The sequence below is a fragment of the Podarcis raffonei genome, chromosome 4 (assembly GCF_027172205.1).
Source record: "Podarcis raffonei isolate rPodRaf1 chromosome 4, rPodRaf1.pri, whole genome shotgun sequence".
Taxonomy (NCBI): domain Eukaryota; kingdom Metazoa; phylum Chordata; class Lepidosauria; order Squamata; family Lacertidae; genus Podarcis; species Podarcis raffonei.
This window is the reverse complement of record NC_070605.1, coordinates 97383732-97403503: the sequence shown is the minus strand read 5'-3', so window position 1 is coordinate 97403503 and position 19772 is coordinate 97383732. Positions and strand designations below refer to the sequence as shown.

The window sequence follows — 19772 nt, the reverse complement described above, 5'->3', positions numbered from 1 at the left end:
GAAAGAGAGCATAAAAGTCTACATACTAGCCAGGTACCACCACTAAGCCAAAAATAGCCTTAATCATTTAACCACATCAACGTTTTAAAACTAAACAGGTCTTTTGATTCTCAGAACTAAGAATTTGACTCTTCATAAGCCTGTATAAACAACCAAACCAATTACAATAAAAAATGCACGATAAAACTTTTGTTGCTCTTATGCTTTATACAAACAAAAAGTTTCAAGAAGCCGGACAGACTTTCTCAGGCTGATCCCACAACTTGACTGTGAGGAGGAGGGCTGAAAAGCCGGTGGGCTGCCAGAAACCCCGCTGCCCTTAGCTTAGGAAGGTAGTGGCTGAAGAAAGAAGACATGTGCTCTCTGTAGCATGAACTGACTATCAAACAGCTTTGGTGAAGCTCTGCAGCTTCTGGGGTGCTGGGTATGCTAAATGGAAATGTTGGGGTTTATAGGAGAGCGGGTTTAGGGACGCAGGCAAGAGATACTGGGCTCTGACTCTCATACACCAGGCCAGTTGACTTGGGTAGGATAGAATAAGCAAGGGAAGAAGAAGTACATCATCTAAAGGTGTCATTTACAGGAATCTGTGGCTAAAGGGGCTTGGGATGCTTTCAGAATACGACAATATTAAACACTTTTGAATCTCTTGATTTTTCCAAATCGCATCATCAGTTTTAATTTTAGAGGGGATTGAATAAAGTTGAGTGTGCATCCAGCCCATCTAGTTTGAACATTCACATTAGAAGTTTTCAAAACATAGCCATTTAAGATTCATTTGAGAAAGTGGCCTTATAGACAAGTTGTTCACAATGTATTAGCCTATGTGTAAGAATTACCTCCACATTGTGGAGGCTGACAGAGGGAGGTAAGGCCAGAGCAATTAAAGCTGCAGGAACAGTGGGCAGCCTCCTCTTTTGGTAGTACTTTGGGAACATAGGAGCTTATAATTATGTAAATCAATTTATTACTCACGGCATACTAGGTGACACCACAGACTTTGAGATTCACAGCTACAAGGAAAATATGCAGTCTCCCCCCCTTCTTCAAATAAGATACAACACAGGCTGAATTCAGACAACACCTCAAGTAAAAGGAATGGTGATCTAGTTTGGATGTAATGGAAAACCCATGTTTGGCTTTCGTTAATAGTTTCAGGCTCATGCGTTCCCCTTTACCCACTTCCATTCTCCTATTCCCTCCTTGACTTCCTAGTCCAGGCATAGGCGAACTCGGCCCTCCAGATGTCTTGGGACTACAACTCCCATCATCCCTAGCTAACAGGACCAGTGGTCAGGGATGATGGGAATTGTAATCCCAAAGCATCTGGAGGGCCAAGTTTGCCTCTGCCTGTCCTAGTCTGTGGAACACCATAGTCTGCTGTTCTATCCAGACCAGACTTTTGAAACACAGACAGCAGTGAATTTAATTAAGCTGGGTATAGAGAGAGGTTGGGAAACAAAAAGAGGCAAGTTCCAATCCTTGGTTTGCCTGCTGTATATTTGGAAACTCACATCGTAGTCTGGATTCTAAGCTGCTGTTAATACAAACCAGAATTTGTATTTAATTTACACTGCAACTGTTAACAGCAGCAGTATCTTTAAAATTACTTAATAAACCATTATTTCTTGCCATAAACAAGACACATAATGTTTAGTTCTTACCTTTAGGGAATCGAAGCAGGCAATAACTCTTCCATTTTCAACCTGGCAGCTTTTGGGTGGATGTGCAAATTTACATTCCTCATCAGAGCGTGAACAAGTTCCTCTCTGAAACTGCCTGCACACTTCTAATGTCAGCCATTTTGTATCTCTTACAGGAGCAACATTCAAAGCCATGATGTACAATTGATTTAGATTTTGAGAGTTGCTGTTAATGAAATCACCTCGAGTTATGAATTCCAACAACTCAGGGACACCCTTTCAATGTAAATCGCTCCTTGCAGCAATGATGTAATAAATCCTTCAGAGAGTCCAATGCGCACAAAGCTGAATGAGACAACTATTTATCAGCAAGCATGTCAATCATCAATCAATATGTGCCACTTGTAGACTTTTGGCTGCACAATATTCATGCTCGGTAGCATTTCTGGCTGTAGAAAATGTGAGTCCCTCGATGGTTTTGTTGACACCGTTTTGTTAAGCAAGTTTTATTTTCATGCAATGGCATTCCTCAACAACATTTCAGCCCACTGTGTCCTCTTTGTTGGCATTGATTACACAGAAAGAGCTACACATTCAGCAGTTTTCATGCCCAAACTAATATTTTCCTCAGGCTCTGTAAATGCAGGAGTCAGTTTTGCATCAAGTGGCTGGCAAACGGCTGCAGATGACACATAAGGTAAGAGCTGGCAGAGAAATCGTTCTGGAAAAAAGCAGACGGATTGTTCCTTGTACGAGTGACTTCAGAAAGGCACTTACAATGCATGAACCTGTGAAAATAAAGCAGAAATCTTATTCAAACAACTTTCAAATTACCTGTGGTTTTTCGCCCTATCTAAGTAGCTTTATGGCATTAGTTGCTTCTTACAACGTGCCACAGATTTTTAAAGCCAAGGATATGTAAAGGAAATATAGCACAAACTGCACAATCAGCTAATCTCTTCATCCTTAAATGACAAACACAAGTTTTGCAGGAAACACCTGTTCTTTTTTTTATTATTATTAACTAGTCACTTTCACTATCAGTATCAGTTGTAAGGTTTTTTTCACCTAAGACCTGCTAACACAAATGAACATTTTCCACTGTTACTTGATATTTATCTGTCTGGGCTGACTTTGGGAGGGAAGGATTAAGCTGGGAGAAGACAAAGTTCTTAATGTTTTATCACATTTGACACTCAGTCTTGGGGCTAGTTACATATTTTAAAATTAAAAATATAAAACAAATTACTGATCATTCTAGCCCTAGCATAATGCAGATGAACATGCTTACTATTCAGAAGGCTCTATAACAGTTTCCAGTTCATCATTTTACTACTCACAAGGCAATCCTATGCATGCTCAGTGTTTAGGGCTGCAGTCTCAGTTTGCATTATTTAGCAGCTATCTCCAAGCAGTCTGTCCTCATTTCCTCAGGAGGTAAAGGCCTTCTCTGAATGTGCCTTCTTCCAGGAAAAAAATAGCGTTCCTCATCTCTTAGCAGAGACAAAGTCTGTAACCCTAAATAGATTTCATTGCAAAACATCGTGACTGGCACCACAGAATGTAGCAAAAAGTGTACTAGGAATCAAATGGATGGAATTATTTTGCAAGGCTGATCAAGCTTTGTTTATTTGTTTTCTTATTTATAATGTTCACCTACAAGTAACAATTTCATTAAAATGAACCACATCTTCCTTGCCAGGATTACTTAACCTGATCCACTGATCCACTAGCCACTATAAGGTAGGTTGGGTTTTTTTTAATGTGCTATTTACAGGATAGCAATGAGCTTATTAAGAAAATCTATTGGGTTTACTTCAAAGCTGGCTTTATATTATAATAGCACGGGTGGCGTTTAGGCCATGTGGGAAAGCGGGAGGAAAAATCTACCACCAGCTGCAAAGGAAGCAGGGCCCATGTTGCTACCATGGCAAAAACTCTCCAGAAAAGAATTCCTTTATGCAAGGCTGGATAATTGTGTATTGGGTCAGCTTAGTTAATGTATTTTGAAATCTGTTGTGACAAGAGAAGGCACCCCTTGTGCCCCGATAATGGCAGTGAGGATTCATCACAGGTTGTTGTTCTGCCAACATCATCTCCCTTCCCATCATGGTTAAATCCTTGAACTGGTCCTTAAGCAACTGGACAGGGCGGCTGTACCTCTCCCTAGAACGCTGGGACCTTCCTGGGTGTGGTGGGTTATCGTGCTCCTCTGTATGGTGCTGCAGACCAGGGTCTGAAGGATTCAGGACTCCGCGGACCCTCACATCAGCTGCAATGTTCTACCAGGTGAGCTGAGAAGAGCAAGTCTGAGGGTCTTTGGACTTTGGGGAGTGGCCATGGCTTAGCAACAGAGCACATCCAAAGGGCCCCAGGTAGGGCTGGAAAAGAGCACGATCTGAAAACCTAGAAAGTTACTTCCAGGCAGAAAAAACAATACTGAACTAGATGGACCATTAGTCTGACCAGCTTCCTAAAGTCACTTCCGTGGCAACTCCACCCTCTCCGGCAGGCAGTACAGCACCAAAGTGGTTCTTCTCCCTACTTGGGACAGTCATTTGCAAAACGGTTGTGCTGGGGGATGGTTGCTCTCCTCTGCAGCAATTAGGCCATGGGGATCCTAAAGGCTCCATTTTATCCCCCATGCTTTTCAATATCCACACAAAACTGCTTGCAGATCCCTGTGGGAGTCTAGCAGCACCTTTTTCTTCTTACACAATTCTTAGATCATTACTCTCTTCCTTTTTGTTATGATTTTCTCTGCTTCATTCAGAAACGAGCTAAAACTGGTCAACCCCATCAAATGCACATAAAATAAACTTCTGTACGTAGCACTTGTTGGGGATATACTAGCACTACACCAGTGTCTTGACTAACACACATTAAGTATGAAGGGCAGATGCACACCAACAGCTGTCTGCACATGCTAACAGCTCTAGCTGTCTGAAGGTCCCCTTCTGGTGTGCATTCAGCATTACAAGTCCACAAATTATACCTGCTTGAGAAACTGAGCAGCAAAAGCAGGTATGGCATGACGTGTGAGGCTGTTCTAAACAACTCATCAGAAACAAATCTCAAAGAATCTGCAGTGTATCTAATGTTAAGAACAGAAGACACGATCATAGAATGAAAGAGTTGGGAGGGACCGTGAGGATCATGTAGTCCAACCCTCTGCAATGAAGGAATCTTTTGCCCAATGTAGGGCTTGACCCCACAACCTTGAGATGAACAGTCTCAAGCTCTACCAACTGAGGTATCCCTAGCTGAGATTCCTGTATTGCAGGGGGTTGGACGAGATGACCTTTGCAGTCCCCTTCGATTCTATGATTCTTCCCCTCCAGTTCTATGATTCTAAGATAACTCATCTAAGAATAGGCCGAAATAAGAATACACACATATTAAGGTAAAAGTTAAAGAACTTCGATTTCACTACAATGTATATATGGGCTTGCTTGTACACTGAATTCACTTCAGAGAGACACCCATTCTTTGTCGGGATGAGCTTTGAAAAGCCAACAGACCAATTACGTTTAGCTTACCATACTGGTTCACATGTCATGCTCACCTAATCAACAAATGATTGGGAATGTTCCACAAGTTTGAGCACTCCTTGTTCTGCCCCATCCCCGTCACGCGCAGCAGCTTCACCCCTCCCTTCTGTGGTTTGCAATAACCAAAGCTTGCCAATGCCATGCAACTTAAGGCCAGCCCTAACCAGGACCGCTTCCAAACCTACGTCACACTAGGATTTCAATTTCAAACAAGGATTTGGAAGCAGTTTGTGAAATCTTTAATAAAATCTGCTGCCTTAGGTCTACTCTGCCTGTGGGTTTGTCGGTCAAGCCCAGGCAAGATGTAATGGATAACAACTCTTGCAAGTGGAAAGTGATCAAGCCAGTCAGGTTAGTTTCAAAGCGATTAGTAACTCGCTGCAAAAAGGCACATTGCTTAAATGAGGGTGTCTTTCCTGATGCCACAAAAGCAAGTTAAGAGAGTAAGTAGGCGTATGCTATGTTAGCAAATGCAAACTTGCAACAGCTCTGAAAGTGGAAAGATTCTATAGGACACCTTTACACTGAGGTCTGATTTAAAGGTTACCTCTGCTGGGCCGGAGCTGCCTCTCTGGTGTGTACACACCACATGTTTAATGCACATTGAAAGCACATGACTTCTCCCGAAGAAGTCTAGGAACTAAATGCTGGAAATTGTAGCTCTGCAGTGGTTAAACTACCGTTTCCAGGATTCTTTGAGGTAAGTCATGTGCTTTAAATATACAGTGTGTGTGTGCCGTCTCCAGATCTCAACTCCCTTGAGCCCTGTTTCTTCATCCCAATCACGTGGGAGAGTTCAAACTGCTTAGCTACTATCTAGTAAGTCCCCACAGAATCTGGTTTCTGCTGTTAATGTCAGCAGTACTTCATAGGATTTGGACATACGGTGGTTTTTTGGTGGTGTGAAATCCCATTGTGATGAATTGGCTCAACCATCAAGAAGGTAATATTTCAACTGAGCCGGGAGATAAATAAAAACCAAAGACTTCAGTATAAACACACTTCCTAAGAAGCAAGACCTGCCAAAATTATTGGAATTTATTTTCCATGTAATCACAGCTAGGATTAGGATCAGAGTGTAAAGTATCCACAAATTCTCCAAGCCAATAAACCCAATTGAAACCAATGGGATTTGTTATATTGGGCTTTTAATATGTGTGGTTATTAAATTACAAAATGTATATAATGGTTGATGTAGTTTTGAACTGCATGTTTTGAACTGGTACATATGTAATGTTAATTCGTGCTTCACTCCAGGTAGTAGGAAGGAGTAAAGGGAACACAGGACAGAATTTTCCATCAGAAGCTAAAATTAAATTAGCAAAAGAACGGCAATTAAGATCAATACACTCAAGGGAGCAACAGCAGAGCACAGTATATCAAAGAGATGGATATGTGGATATTAATTAATTCATGCAGGAACTCAAATTGTAGATATGCTGTTATTTACCAATTACCAGATGGATGTTCGCGGAATTCTAGGACACAAGGCAAATTTCAAATCATATTTTTGCACGAGACTGTCCTCTCTGCTTAATAGTAGTTTTATTATATCAATGTCATTCTTAGGTATCCCCATATATTGTATTCTAAATTCAAATACCACATCAGTAAATATCACCTAACAACAACTACTACTACTACAACTACAACTAGTATCTTTATATTAAATGTATTTTTGTGTTCTTATACTGTAAACCGCCCAGTGATCCTTGGGCTGAAGGGCTGTTAATTAATTAACTGATTGGATTGATTGATTGATTAAATGTAGGTGCACATAAGCCCCATTAAATTCAATAGAGAATATACACAAGTTATGTTTATTAAGCATTACCTCTTCTTTGTTTTCCAAAAAGGCTAATGCACTAATGAGATAGAAATCAAAAGGCCAAAGTCTTGCCAGACCAAAGATTTTAAGCATCCATTGATTTCAGTGCAAGTTATTTAAACACATGGTTAATATTCCCATTAAAATCAGTGGAACCGGATCATGCCCCAAGAGTCAACACGATAACATGCAATAGCAACCATACCAATTTCCACCATCACTCCCTCTAATATGAGTGCATAAATGAAACCTTCATGGTTGCCAACGAATTCTTCTTATACCTGCAGGTGAATACGGCACCTGGCATTTGGAGTAGCCTTCCTCCCTGTTCCAAACATAATGAGTTCTGCTAGCGGCCTCAGGCAACATCCATCGCGAGTAAAAGCAAAGAGTGTTAAATACTTCTGGAACAGTTTTTTCAGGCTAGCATGCCTTACCTCAGTGTTCACATGTGATATTTAGAGATGTATATACTTCACATTTTCCTCACACTACTTGAAGTTAAAAATATACTGCCAAGTTCTCTTGAGCTGTGCTTTCTACAATGAGAGCATTCAGTGCCCACCCAATGAAGGGCACACACCTTGGTAATCACAGACTTTTTGCCACAAGCGTTCTAGCACAATTTCCTGCCTAACAGCAGGACTATCCATTCACAAGTCTTGGCAGTCCAGAGCACAATGTGCCACAAGCAGAGAGAGCTGACGCACTGCACAAAACAACTTAGAAAGCAAATAGTTGTTGATGTCTCAAGCAAAAGGATGGAGGCGCATGCGACTCCTGCTCAGTGGTGTCCAGCCTATACATACAGACAATTCATTTCCAAACTAGTCAGATCCCCAGAGGATCATGCAAAAAGGAAATTATGCATGACGCAACTCCATCGCATCCCAAGTACTGTGGCATAGGGCCAATTCACAGAGTACCATCATCCTAATAAAGGTTGTCTTGACCCAAAACTGTCACTAGAAGAATGAAAAAAGCTTGGGTTTTGGGTAGCTAGTACTGCAAACGTATGATTCAGGTGCACTATATCTTGCCTTGCCTTGCCCAGTGTCCTCCACAAGGGGAGTGCCCCAGCTACTATTGTTACAGTGCATTCCGACACTTCATGCTCAATTACCTTCCCATTTGGTATCGCAGTGGCTGCTTTCCTCTGAGTCTGCTTTCCATTATTGTTGTTGCTGCGGCTGCTGTTATTGGCATCCGTCTCAAGAGACAATGGAGTGCACCTCCATGAGTGAACATTAGCAGCACCAGTGACCTACCTGGGATGCAAACCTGAGCATTGTGTGTGGAGGTCCTGGGCTGCCCAGACAATAAGATCTCTCTGATGTGGGCCAAAGGAAAGCAGAGCAACACATTGGGCAACAGCTTGGCTGCAGGATTTTCCAGAAGGAGGCATGAAGTCCCCATGAAACTGTCTTAGGGACACCACTCTGAATTTGTGTAGGGTTTACTCCTTAGCCTTTTCTTCTCCCGAAGATATCTTGTTAGGCGGTGGAGGTTTAGGACCAGATTTTTCCTTCTCTTGTATGGGCTGCCTTCTCAGATTGATGAGCCCAATCTGCCCCTCACTAACCTCTATGGCATGTGCCAAAACTGCCTTCTTGACCATTGGACCCGCTATTGCTTTTTTCCACTCCATCTGCTGGAGCCTATCTTTGCATGTGGGGGAAATCCCTAACTCACTAAGGGTTTGAGACCCATCAGCTACCCACACCTGGTTTAGCCAGCCAGTTGAAGCCTTTCCTGGTGTGTGGCCACTGTCACATACTGACAGCTTCTAGGAGCCACAGGTGAGAGCTGAGTGCATAGTGGGGATCAGAGGTGCTACTCCTCCCCTAACACCCCATACATCATTCTTCTTCTTCTTCTTCATCTTCTTCATCATCATCATCATCCTATCCCTCCCCCAAAGTCCCAGAGCAGGTTACAACATTAAAAAACAGTATTAAAAACATTTTAAAACAACTTACAATTACCAAAAACAAAGTGGATCCTAAAAATATACACCCCGAGTGTCAAAAGCCAGTTAATGAAGTACGTCTTCAGAATTGCCCGCAAGCTGTATAATGAGCATTCCAGACCTACCTCTGTAAGTAGGGTGTTCCACAACACAGTGACTGTCACAGAGAATGCCCTCTCTTCCAGTCACTACTACGCCAAACCTCTGCAGGCAGAGGAACTACCCTCTGTTGATCTTAGTCCCCAAGAGGGTCTGTAGAGAAGGAAGTGTTCTTTCATATATTTAGGGCCTAAGTTGTTTATGGTTTAGAACATTAACATGAGAACCATGAATTGGGTCTGAAAATGAGCTGGCAATCTAGCCCCAAAATACTAGTGCTACGTGCTTCCTCTTATATCTGCTGAAAGCGGTATTTGCCACGATGCCGTGTAAGATGCTGAAACACTCCAAACTAGTCTTCCACAACCTTTAGACGTTTTGAACTGCAGTTTCCATCATCCGTGATTACTGACCACACTGGCAGAGGTTGGTGGAGGCTGTAGAATCCAAAACATCTTGAGATCACCAGGTTTGGGCTAAGGAAAGTTATTTAAATTGTATATTAGATATATGTGACAGATATCTTACTTATAGATAATACTAACAGAATTCAAATAAAAACTTAGGTCTTGTTTATTGTTAGGGTGGCATCTTATCTTCATCCTGGACTCGTAGATTTGGTGTTTCAATTTATCTATCAGAGCTTACATATAACATCAGCCAGCGAGTTGCATAGTAGTGTCCTCCCTTTACACACTTTACAAGCAATCTGAAGTTGGGAGAATTAAAAAACAATGCCATACAAGTAGCTCCAATTACAGGGGAAATGATAAAATGATCCACTGGGATGAGTGGGTTAGGATCCAGCAGATCTCTGGCTGAGCAGGGGGATTCTTGGCACAGCTGGGCTACACTGCCTCAACCTCGGCTCAGCCAGAGATATGCCAGTATCTCCTCCATCCCAGCTTACCTGAGATCCAGTGAATCTTAAACTGGAGAAAGCCCTGAAAATGGGGTGTTCTGGGGTGTGGTGGGACTTTGTCTGGATTCTAAGCCCTTTCAGCTGAGTCATATGAACTGGCACCCCGGAATAAATCAAACCAGGAAAAAGGGAAATGTAACTAAAACACTATTTAAAGGCTTGTTTTTCCTCTACCAGGCTTAGGCCTGATAGCAACAACCCCACTGCGTAACAGAGCTTGGATCTGGTGTAACTTTAAAATTGGCTTACTTTATGGCAAGCTTGCTTTATGCTGGTGTAGAATTACTCCTTAAGTATTCCTAAAGGCAATTCTTTTTCCCCGTTTTTTTTAGTAATTTGAAAAAGGCACTGTTCTAAAATAGAAAAGCAGCCTATATCAATATCAACCTTCCAGAAGCCTCTCTGAACAAATGAAGGCAATCACAGAGCAATCCTACACATATCTACCCAAAAGTCTCATTGGGTTCAATAAAGTTTACTCCAAGAAAACTGGATATATAATTGCAGCTATATTGTAGCTAGGAGCACATTCCGATCAACACTCTGCCATATCAGGAAGTAAATGATAGGACAAATGAGAAGTTAAGCAACTCCTCACTTAACAGATACAACATACTTGTGTGTTTGGATTAACTAAACATTATGTGCAACTTTGTACAGATAGGCGAAACATTTTTCAGTGAAACAAAATTGGAACATTTCTTAAAATTACAGAGATGTTGCACTGCATAGAAGCAACTTGATAAATCTTTAAGTACATGCCCTAAAAACCAGACAAGCAGTTACTATTCTGCTTTTGCAATACCAGTTTGTTTGGTAGCAGCTAAATACGATATTATAGTTCAACTCTGAAAGCATGCTCAGTCTGAACTCCTTTAATTGAGAAATGTTTTGAGAAATGAACTGTATGCTTAAATACCCATGACAGATCATGAATTAGTATTTTTCATGCTTCAGTTTTAAAAACCTTCATCATAAAATCATGTGTGTGTAAAAAACAATGGTCAAGAATGAAAAAAAAGAGAGAAATGAACAACTAACAACCAATTTCTGCAAATTGATTTCTTCTTGAACACAGTGGGTATAGAAGACAGTGAAATTAACAGTAAACTCTGCCTTTTCAAACCCAACTTTCTATTCAGAAGAATCAGAGTCTTCCATCCAAACTGCAGCTTTCCCCAATCTCGTAAGTGAGAGTATTCAACATAAATCTTCTCTGTTGCTGCTTGTAGCTAGTTCTTATCAAGTAAACTGACATGTCTCGGCTTTAAAAGCCAGGCCTCCTCATTAAATTATTCTGCTGGCTGTGTGTTCTCATTAAAAATGTATATAGATAAGATATCTGCAGTAACTATTACTAGCCTGGCCATTTCTGTTTTATATAAGGGTTCTACAGTACTGACAACTTTGGAAATAGCATGACAAGTTTGAAAATAACACTCCAAATCAATCACTGCTATCAAATCATGGAGACGTACATTGCAATGGGCTACGATTCCCACTGTTCTTTTGTGAAGAAACAGATTCCTTTTAGAAATTATGGCCATTGCCAAATTTTGGCAGGTAGCTTCACTAAAACAATCACAGGCTTACCTGGGAGTAAGCCCCATTGAACATAGCGGGGCTTATTTCTGACGAAACTGGTACAGGGTTGTGCTGTTAGTTTAAGCTGACATCCCCCCCCCCCCGCAAGACAGAATGTTTTATTCCATGAACTCCTTTCGAATCTATCTGTTGCAAAGTTCATTAATCCCCTTCCCAGATTCAAGGTTCATTTAGACATGCAATACTTTTTAGAAACATTGACTGCTTGTTTCCCCACAAAAAAATGTGTTATTTTTCAATAGATCTGTCCCATCATCCTATAGAGAGACAGGATCACTTGAATTGCTTTACACTGAATTCTCTTAATAAAACACAAACATCCTACAGAGACTCTTTGTACATGGGGGGGGGATGTCTCTTTTTCTGCCCCTTTAAGCAACACATATGGTATGCAGCATACTGCAGCAAACTCTTTAAACATTCAGTAAAAGAAAACCAGCCTCCTACATACCTTGTGTTCCTCTGTCTATCTGACACTTAAATCACGCAAACAAAATACTCTAATGCAATAGCGGTCCTATCTTTTCGATTGCATCATGACGATGAATAAGTCTCCGGTGAAATAATTACCGCTGCTTATTTTCTCCCGCCTCTCTGGAAGCCATACGCTTTATCTGGGGATTTTCCTTTCGATGATGAAGCAAAGGCAGCCTGAACTCTGTTGGTGAACAACTGCAGCCCTTCCTTCCAGCAAAATCCCTCCCAGTCCACTGTAGCCAATCACACAGTAGTTCAGCAGCTCTGTTGGTCTTAAACTGGTTGGAATGCATTGACTGACAAGGCAGCGCAGCTTGCCTAATGTGCAAAAACAATGCGTCCACGCCAATGAGAAAGGAATCTCCCTGGAAAATGGTGTTTCTTGAGAAGGTAAAATGACACCTCTACAAGAAAACAGAAATAAAAGAAGGGGGTAGGGGGAGAAACACCACCAGATGCTCAGGTACCGATTCAATTGCAGGCTGATTTGAGAACGATTTGAAAGAAAACACAGGAGGACATGCATACAAATACTGAAGGAAATAATTTACATTTTAAAATCAGACGAAAGAGTCAACACCACCAGCTTTTTCCCCCCTCAGAAGCAGTAGTGCTGGTATGTACAGGGTTATGGTTAACAGGCTGCCATCTGTTGGTACTGAGATTTGTTCGTGCATATTAATCCAAGTAATGTAACCTTCACTCAAAAAAAAAAAAGGTTGCCAAAATAAAAGCTGATGAATTTAGACAAGCGGTTTATAATCTCCACATTCAATGTGGAAATTGCATTTTTTTCTTAGAAAGAGGTTTGCCGCAAACAACGTACCATAGCATTACCTCATTTATTTAGCTTCTAAATTTGAAAAAGAGTCTGATGTTATATTTTTAAAGTTACGTTTGGCACACATGAGGTAGGAAAAGACCTGAGAGACTGTCTCCATCCCTACAGAATTATTATTTTTGGGGGAGAGGGGGGTGTTAAGATCAGCAGAGGGTGATTCTGCCACCTTCAGAAGTTCAGGATGTGGCAGCCCAGCCACAGAGAGGGCACACCTGTGGAACTAGATCTCCACAGAAGCACAGCTGGCATTTTTGTTGCATAGTTTCCTTTGCATGCTGAGGACGCATCGCCTGATGTTTGATAGTTGAGATTCAGAGCCGTAGCCAACTAAATTTTACTCAGAGTAGGCCCACTGAAATTAATGGATCTAAGTTAGTCATGCTCATTAATTTCTATTGATGCACTCTGAATTAAAACTAACATTGGATACAACCCGTAGAATTTAGGACTCGCTCAGTTTTTCTGTTGTAAATTGTTTTAACTTATTTTATATGGTTGCAGCTTGCCCTGAGACCTACTGTCAAAGTAAGAAATCCTATAAATAAATGGGTTATATATAAAACACATATCTTCCAATAATTTGGATGCTGAGGTACAGATTGAGATATAATTCCTGCGGCACAATAGAGATGTGTTTTTTAATTAGCTCCAACGATTTCTTGGCATGGCTTGGTTGGTTGTAAGTCACTTCAGGTTGCCTTGGACAAGATAAAGAAACTAACAAATTTAATAAATAAGTATTATTATTATTTCCTGAGAGTTTCGCTTCATGGAAAAACTAACACTTGAAGAATAAACAGTTCCTTTAGGTTCCTTCCTACACTACAATGATCTATAAGGGCTAATACATACATTCAACAAGATAATGGTCTAGAGCAGTAGTTCCCAAACACTCCCCCCCCCCATAGACCACTTGAAAAATGCTGAGTGTCTTAGAAGACAACTTGTCTGCCTGTTGTAATTTTACTTCTCATACGCTGTATTTTATTGCATGCCGTAGATTTCAAATTGCAGTACAATAAATCATAAGAAATATAAAGAAACAATAAAATGCAATTAAAAATCACTAGGAATACTTATTGCAATGGATGTGCCATCACTCATCTTCAACCACAAATCCACAGACATCATTATCATTATTAATTAAATTTGTATACCGCCTTACAACCGCAGGTCTCAGGGTGGTTCACAGGATACACTGCTGACCACCTGAATGATGCCTGTGGATACTTTTGTAACATGGACCAGCTTGTTAACACATGGTCTAGACTAGAGCATTCAGTCACCGAAGTATAAGCATTGGGCATTTAATAGCACTCTGAAGAACAAATGTGATTTATTCTAATGGGAACGAAAGGGAAGCCTAACTGAACACATGCAAAGGAGCCATAACTGATGAGGCAAGCTCATTTCCTCGCTGGGTTCTGTCAAGTGGGACTCCACAGGAGTTGATACTATTACACATTGCTCAACACACACACACAAAGCCATGGGGCAAGATAGTCTGGAGCTGTGCAGTTGGGTATCATCATCATGTTGATGAAACCCAGTTCTATACTTCATCAACTAAACAGCTAGGTGCTAAAGCAAGTGTTTAGAATTGATGATGAAATGGATGAGGTTGATTAGGCTGAGACTGAATGCAGACATCGTCTGACTGATGCTGATGCTCAAGGGACATTTTGCTCTATCCCATCAAAGTAGACTTACAGGCCAATGTTGCTCCTGGACCCAATATTGCACCTTGCAGGAGTGCCTTCTGTCACTTACACCCGCAGCACAGGCTACACACCTTGCAAAAAAGGTCTGCTGTCCTCATACAAGATTCTGCCAACCTACTGAGAACTTAGAGGGTAGCCCTGCTCCACATCCTGTTCAGCTGGTGAATCCATGGAAGACGGCCTTCATGGATGAAGTATCCAAACTCTGAAACTCTGTCCTTCAAGAGGCATATCTAGTGCTTTCTCTCAACGTTTAGGAAGAGTGTGAAAAGCATCCCATTTCTACGTGTTTTTAGTACTACTAGATGATGCCAAGTATGATTTGTTCTGATTATGACTTGTGCGTTTTGTTTTTAAATTTCAAGTGCAACGCTTTGAGGGTGTTTTGACAAAAAAGAGCAGCTTATATATTTTAAAAATAAATAAAGAGAGGCTCAGCACCCAATCCATCCTTATAATTTATGGTGGGTAGGACAGTATGAAAGCCACTCAGTCCAAAAAAGGCTTTTAAAGGTTAAAACCAGCACTTTGAATTCAGTATGGAAGCGAACCAACAGCAAGTGAAACGGTTGCAGAATGGACTGGATATGTTCCCAGCCCCAGTGTTTTGCTCTAGGTTGGGGGTTCCCAAACTGTGGCCTGAAAACTTATTTTGGTCCGTGGCATATATGTGGATGCATGGTGGAAGATGGAAGGCAACAATCCATCAGTTTAAATACAGTGGTACCTCGGATTAAGAACTTAATTCGTTCTGGAGGTCTGTTCTTAACCTGAAACTGTTCTTAACCTGAAGCACCACTTTATCTAACGGGGCCTCCCGCTGCCGCCACACCGCCGCCGCACAATTTCTGTTCTCGTCCTGAAGCAAAGTTCATAACCCGAGGCACTATTTCTGGGTTAGCGGAGTCTGTAACCTGAAGCGTCTGTAACCCAAGGTACCACTGTATTAATATTGCATTTTTATTAATTTGGTCCATGGCATATCTGTGGATGCATGGTGGAAGATGGAAGGCAACAATCCATCAGCTTAAATATTAATATTGCATTTTATTGCTTTCCTTTCTTATATTTGATTGCATTACAATCTGAAACCTATAGAATGCAATATAGAAGTAACAAAATAAGTAAAAAGACAACAAAATCATACAGCATCTAGCCCAGCGCATTACAACTCCTGTGCTCCTGCCAGTGTGTTTGCACTGCGCCAACCTCACAGCTGCCTTACCCTTACCACTCTCTTTCCCGTTATGCAGCAGCAACTCAGCCAGAGGCACCCCTGGCATGCTGCCTGCTACGGTCAATATGAATTCCCAAAACACTTATGACTTATAGGTCAAGGTCAGGACATAGAATTGGGGAGTCCATTCAGATTACGAAGCACAAACATGCAGGGTCAACATCAGGTTTAAATCAGTCTTTTCATGCTACTAATGGGGCCCCATCTGGTTCTACCACCCGAGTTCCCATACAGCACATCTCCTTTGTACACTCACTTTGGCCTCCTTATCTCCACAGACATGCCACCTGGCAGCAGGCAGTTATTGCTTAGTGTGTGATCTGAGCCAACAAGAGACAACCACCAGGTTACATTCCCCAAGAACGTCAGGCATTGCCTCTACCATGATGGCCACCTGCTGCATAACAGAGCCAAGTATCAGCTAAGCTCCCATAATATGTACTGCTTCTGGATAAGCATCACGAAAAGAAAGAGGGCACAAAGGCAAGGAAGTGACTGAAGAATGTACCAGCAGTGGTGGCAGCAGTGTCATGCCACAGCTCTGGTGGTGGAAGGGATTCCAATGGCAGTGGAATTGGCAATGAGCCCGTCTGAGCTCCCGGTGCTTAGGTAGGTGCCCAACAATGTTGACACTTGACCCACGTCATGTGCTGTGCCAGCGATGACCTAATCCAGCAAGCAGATTGACTCCTGCTGTACTCTGCACCAGCTGAAGCCTCAAAACCAACTTCAAGAGCAATCTTGCATTGACAGTGGTACCTCGGGTTAAGAACCTAATTAGTTCTGGAGGTCTGTTCTTAACCTGAAACTGTTCTTAACCTGAGGTACCACTTTAGCTAATGTGGCCTCCTGCTGCCGCTGCGCCGCCGATGCACGATTTCTGTTTCATCCTGAAGCAAAGTTCTTAACCCGAGGTAATATTTCTGGGTTAGTGGAGTCTGTAACCGGAAGCGTATGTAACCTGAAGCGTATGTAACCCGAGGTACCACTGTACAGCCTTAAGAATCTGACACAAAAGCATTCCAGCCTATCCTGAAGTGCCAAGTACAAGAGTAGTTTATGCAAGTCCCCAAGGTTTTAGACCTGAGTGACAAGAGGAGACTGATCCCTATCTGTTATGGGTGTCCCTATCATTCCCACTGAGGACACAATATCTGTCAATCTTCATTAATTCAATTTAATCTGGACACGGCTTTGGTAAATGGACATGCATAGAGTCCTTCACTGTGGTCAGCTACACAGTAAGCACTTCACACCGCAAGATCTGAAGACTGTTTTACCCTTTACTGGTTTCAAGGTAAGCCAAAAATGTTTTCTGTGTACGGCCAATAACATCTAGGGGGCTACAGCTTCTCCATCCCTGGCTGTAATTTGCTTCTATAATTTTACCTGGTAGGCGCCTATGTTGGAGAAGGACAACTCCCAGGGCATAATGAGCAGCCATACAGCATCACCGTTTGGCAGGTACTGACAAATGCCCTGGCCAGAACACCAGGAAGGAAAACTGTCCTCCCCCCTACAAAAAAAAGAGTTCCCAAACAGATCCATTTTTTAAATAACTCTTAAAAGAATGGGAGGATAAGGAGACAGCTGCCTCCTCTCACACAATGCACATTCTCACCATTTAATAGGCAAAATGCACACAAACAGCAAACTCTATGAAAAGAATGTGGTAAACAGGTATATTTGTGTGAGAATTAACTACTCTGGAGAGGGTTTTTCCTGAGGCTAGGCTGATAAGAGAACATCAAGAGGATTCCTTTCAGGCATGCTTAACTATAAATTGCCTTTATTTTATTGTTATTTTACTTTTGCTTTTTCTTCATTGCCCCATCATCTGCTTTGCGCAATAGTTGCCTGATGAAGAGAAAGTCTGCCACTATTTTGTGACAGTTTGGTTGGTCCTAATTAGAGGGTTTCTGTCATTATAAGCCACAGAAATTCCATGGCTTATAACGATTGCACCTTGACATGGGGTTTGGGGGCCACAAGGGAGTCTAAATTTGGGCTCTTCCAAAAATAAGACGATCCACTTATTTTTAAGTACCCTAACTTATTTTTTACTCAACCCAATGTGAGCTGGGGTGGGGTGGGAAGTCAACAATATCTAAGTTTATCTTGCCATTGATAAAATTTCAAAAATGGACAAGCATTTTCCATCAGAGACTGTGCTCAACCCACACCCCAAAATTGAAAAAGTGATCTCTATCCTTAATGCAGGACTATTTTTGTAGAAGAGCTAGCCTCCGTTCATTTACACTCATGCATGTAGTGCTAGACCATGGTTCAGCAATATGTACAAGTGCAGCCATTGTAAACAGGCAGTAGCCCATTTTCTTTGAACATCTGGCATTCCATGCGATTCACTGATAGCCTATTGAGATACCAGCTTTAAGGATCAGGTTTAGACATGTGGAAAGAAGTAATAGATGCTGCCTGGCGATGGTTGCATCTTCCTTTGGGTAGGGTGTGTTTGCAGAGTTAAACATTAAATGAGAAAACTATGAGTGTGCAACAAGTTGCAGCTTGGATGAGAATAGGAGAACAAAAGAAAGGAGTTGATGACACATCAGTTCTTCTACAACTTGAAGAATCGCTCTCTTATTTTTCCACATGCCCCTATTAAGATATTTAATTAAACACTGTATTCATTATATCTGAGTTGGGCCCTTTCCCCCATGACATACAGCAGCTACAACCCCACTACTTTTATAACATATTAAATTAGGAGGCAACCAGGCGGTATAATTATCAGATGCTACAGTATTACTAAATTCACTTATTTCATCTGGAGCAAAGTTAAATTATGATCCACACACAGTATTGTTTTCTCCCAATGAATTCAATGGGACTTAACCCAAGAATATCCAAAGCAAGTCATTTTGGTATGACTGTTCAGTATTCTCACTAGTCAGGAAAAAAACAACAACCCCACATTTCTATAAGAAATGAACAAATGTGCAACAGAATCCTTTTCCATGTTTACTTTGAAGTAAGTTCTATTGTGTCCACTTCCTAGTTACTAACTCCCTATGCAGGGACAATACAGCCTTAGGTTTATAGATTTAAGCAACCACTGCAATTCAGAGTTCATTTACTGGATGTATGGTCTACCCAAGTCGATGGAACACTGTTAGGTGCCCACCAACATTTCACTACCATATGTTGGTTTCATACATCCTAAAAGTGGCTCCAAGGCACCCATATAGTGCTAATTTTATCCTTTAATATAACATTGCATTTAAGTGTTTATAAAATTATTATAATTAATTCAGAACTACAAAGGCAAACTGCAAGTCTAAATGCCACAGCTCAGCAGCTTGAAACACATGATAATATTTTTGATGGGAATCACAATTCAGTTCAGGTTTTTTAATATAAAGTTCAAAAGTTTTCATATATTTAAAATGTTCTCAAGCTGCCTGTTAAGACAAACGAAATACATTGAGACAACTGAATCAAATAAATAATGCTAAGGCAGCAACTTAAAAGCAATAAGACAGCGCTAAAGGTAAAGGTAAAGATACCCCTGCCCGTACGGGCCAGTCTTGACAGACTCTAGGGTTGTGCGCTCATCTCACTCTATAGGCCGGGAGCCAGCGCTGTCCGCAGACACTTCCGGGTCTCGTGGCCAGCGTGACGAAGCTACCCTGGCGAGGCAGAGCCGCACACGGAAACGCCGTTTACCTTCCCGCTATAAAGCGGTCCCTATTTATCTACTTGCACCCGGGGGTGCTTTCAAACTGCTAGGTTGGCAGGCGCTGGGACCGAGCAACGGGAGCGCACCCCGCTGCGGGGATTCGAACCGCCGACCATGCGATCGGCAAGTCCTAGGAGCTGAGGTTTTACCCACAGCGCCACCCGCGTATGTCTATGGCC

General features: G+C 41.7%; 1 protein-coding gene across 15 annotated transcripts in view; it reads right to left on the bottom strand.

Moving 5' to 3' along the window:
• MBNL2 (muscleblind like splicing regulator 2) overlaps nucleotides 1-19772 on the bottom strand; it is an 80401-nt gene that overhangs the window by 57861 nt on the left and 2768 nt on the right. For 12 of the 15 annotated variants that reach the window (XM_053384609.1, XM_053384595.1, XM_053384601.1 and 9 more), the window contains exon 2: nucleotides 1665-2431. In XM_053384609.1, coding sequence (XP_053240584.1) covers nucleotides 1665-1838 — 174 coding nt within the window. In that variant the 5' untranslated portion in view covers nucleotides 1839-2431. Of the gene's footprint in view, nucleotides 1-1664; nucleotides 2432-2983; nucleotides 3123-12068; nucleotides 12289-19772 lie in introns of those variants that run through there. The other 3 variants (XM_053384596.1, XM_053384599.1, XM_053384597.1) reach the window with 3 other exon arrangements.